The 9864-nt window shown below is 40.8% G+C and overlaps 1 protein-coding gene across 1 annotated transcript; it reads left to right on the forward strand.

The window, feature by feature from the left end:
- The first annotated feature begins 318 nt into the window (after positions 1-318).
- LOC129720136 (uncharacterized) lies at positions 319-9544 on the forward strand. Its single transcript, XM_055671569.1, has 3 exons — positions 319-1520; positions 1613-1771; positions 9455-9544. The coding sequence occupies exons 1-3, from the start codon at positions 747-749 to the stop codon at positions 9542-9544; spliced, it is 1023 nt and encodes a 340-aa protein (XP_055527544.1). The 5' UTR covers positions 319-746.
- Positions 9545-9864: the final 320 nt, after the last annotated feature.

The raw sequence follows: 9864 nt of genomic DNA on the forward strand, positions 1-9864 counted from the left end.
AAAAAACCGTGTTGCTGTTTTGACTGAATTTCTCTCTGCTCACTCTATCTATTCACTCTGTGTAGAACTAGTGTAGGTTTCGTATAGGATAGAAACGTCAACATAAATCATTCTACATCGTCCGCCAAAGAGTCAACACCTAAAATAAAAACCTGAAAGTGAAAGTGAAAATTGTTAAAGTCAAAATATATTTTTTTTTAGTTTGCAATGAACCCGCAAGGTGAAATAGCAACAACATCATCAGCTATCGAAAACCCAATGAGTCATATACCCAAGCATGATGTTGCTGTTTTTGGTGTGTCTTCTGATTTGAATGATATTAATTTACCAACAGATCTGGATATCTTGAGATATTATTTTTACTTAAGCGAACGTGCAAAAACAGAACAAAAAAAGTTTTCTTATAAACAATTCTCTAATCACGTAACAGATAGGTTGGTTGGAATTTGGGAAAAACTTGGTATGGAAATAATTTCAAAAAAATATGTTGCTGTTAAATTGAATAGATTGGTTGACAAATACCAAGCCGAAATTAAGAAGACGAATAGAGACCTTTTAGTGTTTACCGGTACTCTGAACGAAATTTTTTATATTGGAGCATGTAAATGCGATTTGACGGCAGCTCAATGTAACTGCGGTTTGGTTCCAGAACGCCTCAAAGAGTTTATGCACGATCAACATAAACAGAGAAGACTAACAATTGATGCATTTCTGATGGAATTTGAAGAGCAAGAAAATCGTCATCAATGCCAACAATGCCAACATACGAAGATCCCGAAGATACAACATACGTAGACGTACCGATGACGGTTGATGAAGATGTTATGAATAGAAGCACAAGTTCACAATACACAGAAAGATACGATTGTTTTAACTTTGCCTTGATGTGTGACAGATTTGGTGTGTCTGATAGAGTAGCGTCAGCATTGGCAACCAGTCTTTTCAAAGATTTTGAAATGAAAGATCAGCATGGCGAACCTCTCATCATGGATAAATCGAAAGTTCGTAGAGAAAGAGAGAAATGCAGACGAATAGTGCTCCGCAAAAGGTTTGATGATTCCAGTTTAATAGCGTTTTCATTCGACGGCAGAAAAGATGATACTTATACGAGAGAAAAAATTGATGGTAAGTATCATAGTAGGATGGTAAAAGAACCTCACCTTGTTATTTTGAGAGAACCGAATTCTCGATTGATTGGTTACGCAAGACTGGTAGAGGAAAGTGCTGAATACAAAACAACAAAATTGAATGAATTTTTCAACGATAAAAACATATCTCTGGATGCATTGATTGGCATATGCACTGACGGTGAGCCAACAAACACTGGCACACACGGTGGAATTATACGAAGATTCGGATTGCTGCTAAAAAGACCATTGCATTGGTTTGTTTGCCTTCTACACTTCAACGAACTTCCGTTTCGACATTTGTTTGGGGTTTTGGATAAATCATCCACCACTGGACCAACATCAACAACCGGGAAACTAAGCAAGCAAATTGAAAATTCTGAAGCTCTTCCGGTGAGTCATTGCTATCACTCATTTATTATAATTTTCTAACATTTTGAATGGTGAAATCATAATAAATTTATTTAATTATTATATATTTTTAGGTGGTAAGCGACTTTCAGAGAATTGCGTTGGAAAATATGCCTCCTGTTGCAGAACAGCACGAATATTCCACCGATTCGCAGTACTTATACGACATGGCACATGCAATTTCTAATGGCGCGGTTTCTGTGGATCTGGCAAACATTAAACCAGGGAAAATTGTACATTCTCGCTGGCTCACCAAGGCCGCTAGATTATTACGATTATATGTGACAATGAAAAAACCACCTAAAAATTTAAGAATTCTGGTTGAATTTATAATTAAAGGTTTATGTGCCAATGTATTTTAATATCAAGTATTACAGCTCTGTCGTGTACGGTAGTGTATTATTTTTCAAGTACATTACTTGGGCACAATTTCTGGAGCCAAATTTACGCACTGTTGTCAATCATGTAATTAAAAATAATCCATATTTTGCACATTCGGAAAATATCTTGCTATCAATGTTGTTTGATGATAGGAAAGTGGTGCGCGACTCTGCTATCAAGAAAATTTTACGATATCGAGACAATGTTGAAGACCCATCGGAACTTAGAGAATAAAAAAAAACAGATATAAACTTCCATTGCTTCGATTACACGAAAATGATCGATTTGACTGATAAAAATAACGTATTTGAACCACCATTCACGCGAATCATTCCGTATGAAACATTGATAGCATGTTGAAATGAAGATGATTCACCATTTACTGATCCGCATATTCCATTACATATACAAGGAACGGAACAACACGTTCAACTGCTAGCTAGCGTTTCCAAACGAGTAATATCGGAAAATGTAGAGGCTGTTATGGAGGCGACATTAGAGAGCCGTGCGAAATTGCCCAATGTTGAAACCAAAAAAGACTTCAAACAATAATTTTTTAGTTTCTTTCCTATGTTCTGATCGAATAAATTTTTAAAGAGAAAACAAAAATCCAAAAACAAAAAAAAACATTTTTTTCCTAGAAACTTCATTTGTGCGGAAAAATAAAAGCCATTTCACTGATTTTTGTCATATAAAGTGCAAAAAATGGTGATTTTTTGATATTTTTTTATATTTTTGTATGAGAGACCCCCTAGGGGGGTCCCAGGGGGTAACACTAGCATGGGTGGGTCAGCCCTCCAAAGTTAGTGGGGGTCGGTCATACATTTGGACTCGATTGGGTCACTCTAAATGGGTCAAAACAGGATTTTTTGAAATTTGACCTTTTGGGTACCTACACGTTAGTACAAGGGACATCAGAATTCATTTTAGAGGTATGGTTTCTTGAGAAAAGTATCTTATTTTGATCCCTAAAATCCGAAAATCATATGTGCCTAAGCGATTTTTAAATCGACCCACCCTAATATATATATATATATATATATATATATATATATATATATATATATATATATATATATATATATATATATATATATATATATATATATATATAAAATGTATGTAAATGTATGTAATGTAATGTATATATATATACATCGTTATAAATAAATGTATATATACGTCTTTATTTTTCAATTATTTTAGTATTTAATAATGTTTTTGTATTTCTTAATTGTTTCAGATCTCTGGATCCATTGTATTCCAAAAAAAGGCCAAGTGATATACAGTCGAATAGCGAAAAGAGCTACGAACACTTCCGGTATGGTTATGTTTTGTTGTCCTTTCAAAAGCTATAATCAGGTGACTGGAAACTAATCACCAAAGGTTAACTTAACCCTGTACTCGATCGTCAGTAGAATGTTTCGCTACCCGAACATTGAAAGAATCAAATTGAAGTTAAAACAATTTTAACTGCACTGGTAGAATATTCATATTTAGCCAGCCTAACAAAAAAATTGCTATGTTGCAGTTTGCTTTATTCTGACAATTCTGATACGATGGAAATGAGCTTAGATACTACTTTAGTTATACAGTGTCTTGGTAGCAGTTATGCTTATGAATAATGTGTAGGAATATGAAAGGAAATTGAAAGCTGTTATTGGGTAACGGGGTTGGAAAACGGCTGGACACGTGTAACTTGAGACCCTAATGTGGCCATTCACCTCTGCCCACCAACTCCTATCCCAACCTCCACGTGGTGCTGACCGGAATACGAGTAACCTTAGCGGAGATCGGGTAACCAACCCCCGGTGGAAGCTATGGTCGTATGCTGACTTGGAAGGGGGTCGTACGCGGCTGTATCCCCATATTAGGGACGGCGTACAACAGCGTCTGACCCGGAGCGGGCTACTGAATTATGGAATGCTGTATCCCGCCAGCTACACCTAAGATGGCAGCCCCATCAGCAGGATGAAGGTATCGCGACCATGGTAAGGTAGCATACCGAAACCTTTCTTCAACCACGAACAACGAATTTAGAAATACGGAACGGATCAATCGGCAAAGACCTAGGCTACGAACACGAAAAAAGATTAAGGCAAACGGTTGGAAATTGGGTACTGGGAACGTCCGATCTCGCAATGAACCGGCGCGGGCTGGTTTGCTTGCTCGAGAACTACAGCGGCAGGGAGGCCAAATTGCAGTGATTCAGGAGATTTGGTGGCCAAATTCCGGAGAAGGGGAATTCTGTGCAGTAGACTCTATTGCACGCACTTCCGCAGTACCACATCTACTACAGTGGCGGCAAAGCAGCGGAACGGGGCGTCGGTTTCGTAGTGATGGGAAATCAGAAAACAAGAGTCATCCGGTGGAGGCCCGTAGATGACCATATATGCGTGTTGAGGATTATAAGCAAATTCTTCAACAAGAGTTTAATCAACATCTACGCACCGACAAACGACAAATCCGATGAAGTCAAAGATGAATTCTATGACAAGCATGAGCGAATCTATGACGAGTGCCCAAAACACGACGTAAAAGTCGTCATCGGAGACGCAAACGCACAGGTTGAGAGGGAGGGATTCTTCTGTTCGGTCATTGGAAGGCATAGTTTCCACTCGTCAACTAATAAAAACGGCCTGAGGCTGATAAACTTTGCCGCGGCCAAAGGAATGGCTATATGTTGCTCCTATTTTCCATGTTTGAATATTCGGAAACTTGCTCCCAGATTGATCACGTACTGATTGACGGTCGGCACTTTTCGGATGTTACTAATGTTAGGTCTTTTCGGGGCCCAAAAATTGACTCCGATCATTATCTCGTCGTTTGTAAGATCCGTGCACGGTTTTCGAACGTGCTGAAATCTCGCACAGAGAAAACGACACGTTTCAACATTGGCGTGACAGCAGAATACGCCAGAAAGCTGGATCAACGAATCGCAGAACAGCAGGAGGAAGGAGTGGAAGACATAAATGGGCTGTGGAGCAGCCTAATGGCTGGTTCGATGCCGAGTGTCAGAGAGCGACAGATGAGAAGAACCGTGCCAGGAGCCGCAGAGAGGTACAGGGGGGCAAGAGCTGCCGAAAATAGAATCCACCGTCGGAAGAAGCGCGAGTACGAGGAGCAGGTGCTCGCCAGCGCAGAGAACAGCTATGCTCAGAACGACGTGCGGAGATTCTATAGAACTGTCAACAGAGTCAGAAGCAGGAATTTACCTGTGCCGGTCATGTGTAATGACAAGGACGGCAACCTGCTTACTGATAAACCGACGGTTGCAGACAGGTGGAAGGAGCATTTTCTGGCGCTATTGAATGGTGAGGAGCCGAGCAAGAGCACGAACAGGATGACGATTATGAGTGACGAACAAGCTGTGGAGCCACCAACACAGGAAGATGTGAAAAAGGTGATCAGTGAGCTGGTAAACGGCAAGACCGCTGTGAAGGACGGTATCCCGGCCGAACTTCTAGAAGCGGGAAGCGAGCGGCTGTACTATGCGATCCACCAGATAATACTAAGGATCTGGGCGGATGAACAAATGCCGAACGACTGGTTGGAAGGCCTCATATGCCCTATCTATAAGAAGGGTCATCGATTGGATTGTGGCAACTATCGAGGCATAACGTTGCTCAACTCCGCATATAATGTGCTCTCCAGTATCCTGTTCTTAAGATTGAGATCGTTAACGGAATCGAGGAACACGGTTTCCCTACGAAACTAATTAAGCTGAGTCGTATGACGCTGGAGGGATCGAAATCGTGCGTGCGGATAGCTGGCGAGGCATCAGCCGCGTTCGTAACGTTGGATGGACTGAAGCAGGGGGATGCGCTTGTTCCGAGAACCTATAAAACATATAGTTCTAATCTGTTCCACTTTCTCCTCAACCCGTGAGAGGTCGCTCAAGTCAATGCACGTAGACTTCGCAGTCAATGCACAACACACACTAAGTACTGAGGATTACTTGCTAATACAAGATTGAATGAAATCTAATCAATCACAATACCCTTAAGTCATCCATGCAAGGTAGCGTTTACGGGAATAGGTGACTTAAAAATAAACATTGCGATCATTGTGGACTTATATCTATTGCTAGCTATACATACAGTTTATCTCTCCATTCTCACATCTACAATGGTCTTAAATAGTACACGACAGACAAAGTGACACGACGTTAACCGCACTCCGACCGCCGCTCTCGATCTTTTGTCGCGCCATACACGCCCGTGCCGGTTACTCTGGCGCTGAAGGCACCACCATCGTCTCGCACCGCTTCACTGCAGCTTCAGCAGCCGGTACCGTACTGCCCTAGAGTGCCGCCTGCAAGTCGTTGAAAGCGTGAGGCCTCGCGCCCGTTCTCCAGCTATGTTTCACTAAACGAAAATTTCTCACCGGCGTCACTATCCGTTTCACACGGCCACAAGTTCCGGGGTAAGGGTTTTTCACGCGCTTTTTTACAGGTACGCTCGTTGAGGAGGATCACAGGTGAGTATTACAACACCGACCCGCTTGGAACGTCTCTCGAGCTCGATCTGGTGGCCCAAAATTCCCCTGGGATCGCTAGTCTACGCTTGATCACGTTTTGGCCTGCAAATAAAAGGCCCTCTGATGAGGCATTGATCGTTATTTTCGCATTCGGAAGATCCTCGTTGTGGTGCAACTGTACCTGTTGAAAATCCCTGGGATCACGCCTTCCATCGCATGAGGAAGTAAAGCCGTTGGCGCCGGTCCGTTAATCAACGGGTCATGAGTTAGGGTCCTGGATGGAGTCGCCTTCCCGGGCGTCGGTGATTGGCACAACTACAGTGGCGGAACTAGACCGACGGAAAATAAGCGAGAATAAAAAAAACTGTACCTGTTGAAGGCCTCCTGTGCTTGCCTAATGGTACTCGATCGATGTGCCTGCGCTGATAGTTTTCAATGTGCCCGCGAATCCTGACTAGCAGACCAAATCGCGTTGGATGATGCTATACTTGGACCGTAGTCATAGGGATCGCTTGAGTTGAGCACGTGGTTGACGTGTCGCGGTGTGATCTTTTGCTGCAAGACAAATCTAGCCTCAATTGCGTTGTGTTTTCTTTATTTCGTCATTTTTACCTGCGAGAAGTTGGTTGCCTTTATATTTACAATGACTCTTGCTGGGGCGAGCTCAAGCTTCCAGTGAGATGCCAGTGGTTTCAGGGTTTTTTCTACTCACTTAGGATCGGTCAACCGCACGACCACTTTTGATCCTCTCACTTCAGGTATATGATCAAACAGAAAGTGTACACAAAGAGGACTGAAAAATCTCAAATGAATTTTCTTTTGCTCTCAGCAATATTTATATGTCGTGTACGTTTATGCCTTTGCGACAGTGGTATGAAGTTGCACAATTTATGCGATGTTTTAAATTGACGGTTATGCAAAAACGTTGTGCCAAAACAGCGAAGTTTCACATTTGTGCAATATTCTATATTCGAAAAAAATATAATATAGCGTAGTAGCGAAGGTAAGTGAAACTATCAACAAAAGCTATCTGATGTCCCGTACATGTTGGTTTGGAACACGAACCACAATCAATGCTTATTAAAACCGGGTGTTCGAAACTGTTAATGATGCAATTATTGCGAAGATCTTCCTCTCACGTTTGTATCATGTGTTAGCGACAGTTATTTATAAAATTTAGTTTGAAACTTTACCGTTGTCATAAATCAAATATAAATTTCATCCCGTTATTACATTACATCACATGTTTTATCGATTAACCAAGATCCAAACTCTGAAGGTATATGGGTTTTGGACTCATTGATGCGACATACGATGGAATAAAAATTAGCAGGATGACATTAGGTAAACTTGGATAAGCTTCTGGAGCAACGGATAATGTGGTTGTACGAACGGATAATATGGTTGTACTACTTTGCAAACGGTATTCTCCGCTCCGATATTCTGTACCGCGTGAAAAAACGCAAAAAAAGTGAGTAGTTCTGAGTAACTGTCGCAATTCTTACAGCATGTCTTAATTGTGTTGTTTAGCTATTCACGGATTTCTGGTTTTTATATATCTGCTGAAAGAGTGTAACTTTCTAAGCAAAAGTAATTTTATATCATTGTCCTTCAATTTTTGAATGCAAAATAAAAAATCTAAATCGCATGAATGGAAACATCCATAAATGACGTAGCATTTGATGAGGAGGGGAGAGGTTTGCAGCTTGGTGACGAAATGTGACAATGGGAAGGGAGGGGGGGTCAAGCCAAGCTACGCAGCAAACTAAAAAAAATTGGATTTTTGCAAATTGATCCTTTTATCACTGTTTTGTCTGTTTAGGGTCGTTTTTAATACTTTCTTCTCTTTTCTAGTTCATTCATGATACAATGTATGTTTTTGATAGTAAAATTTGTAGAAAAAAATCATGGAGGAGGATTGTTACAAACCTACATAATTATCTAGAAGGGGAGTCTTTGTGACGAAATGCTACGATGTGGTAGGAGGGAATCAAAAAAACCTTAAAAAAAGCTACGTCATTTATGCATGCTCCCAATGACAGTTGGTACTTGGGCGAACTGTTATTGTAGCGATTTCTAGCAGGTTTAGAACTGTTGTAAATCGTAATTTTAAAACCGAAGAATAACGATAGAAATTTTTTTAAAATCATGATTTGCTTAGAAAATTCAGCTCTTAAAGATGATATATAAAACTGATACAGCTGAACAACCCAATTGTGAATGTCTTGCTCTTTAGCCTAAACAACACAGTTCTATATTTTGCCAAAGCCCGTCGAGCTTGTTGCCGACATGTTGAGCAGGAGTGCGAATGAAATAGCTTGTCACCGGGTCGTTTTACACTTCCTGTTTCACTGATCTTATTTCGAAAAATGCACTTGAAAAAGCCGGTCTTTTTCACACGAAGTTCTATTTCACAAAATCAATATGCGTCGAAGCGAAACTAATTCTGAACATTCTTACATCAAATTGGGATAAGTCTTAAAATGATCTTTCACATTATGTGGATGTAACCAATATCTTCTCTTCAAGGTAGTACAAAGGGGGGGGGGGGGGGGCTAGCGCTTCGATCCTACCGACACTAACAGCCTCTTCCGAGCCGAGACTCAAACCTCCGACAACTGACTTTTTTTTTCTTCATCTATAATTCATTTGATACGGCACAAATACAAATTAATGTTTAACGACGCCAATTATATCTGGTAGCTTACTTTCTAAAGTATCTTAATAACTAAAAGCAAATTTTTTATCCTCGCTGTCGACTACGAGCTGAAACTAAATCTTACTTAAAGTTAGAATTATTATTTTGGTTGGGTTGATCACCGTGAGTATTTACTTTTCCTTTTTTATTGGCTTTTTTCGGTGAGAAAATTAAAAAACAGCTATCATTTGCGTAACGCGTTTCGGTCTACTTTGCTTCGACCATCATCAGACGCCTAAAACATTTATTATTTAGTCAAATTATAATTTTATACTCCAACATTCTACACTTACTAATTGCTGTGTGCAACCTGTCGGTCAAGTCTGAAAAACTATACTAATATATATTTTCTACCTAGCCCCCTACATCGCCCACTCCGTCATCGGCAGTGTTCGGCCGCATTCGGGGTTTCGACTTTCTGCAGAGCCGAGCCAATAGTCCGTTGTAGGTGGTGTTAAAGTTTCCACACTCACGCTTCAGGTTCACCGTTCGACTTTCCCCTTGCATTTTGATGTGGAATACCTCCGCTATCATCCTGGTCGCCGGGTTATCTATGCTTTCCAGTATTGCGGTGTTTTCAAAATTGAAGACATGTCCTTCTTCCATTGCGTGTACTGCTAGTCCTGATCTCGGGTTTCTACTTCTGCAATCGTTTTTATGTTCCGCTACCCTCACTTCCAGCATACGTTTCGTTTGGCCCACGTACGATTTTCTATCCAGTTGATGTGATTGATCATCGCATTGGAGACTTCCGACCTAATCTCATCT

Source organism: Wyeomyia smithii, chromosome 2, assembly GCF_029784165.1.
Source record: "Wyeomyia smithii strain HCP4-BCI-WySm-NY-G18 chromosome 2, ASM2978416v1, whole genome shotgun sequence".
Classification (NCBI taxonomy): Eukaryota; Metazoa; Arthropoda; class Insecta; order Diptera; family Culicidae; genus Wyeomyia; species Wyeomyia smithii.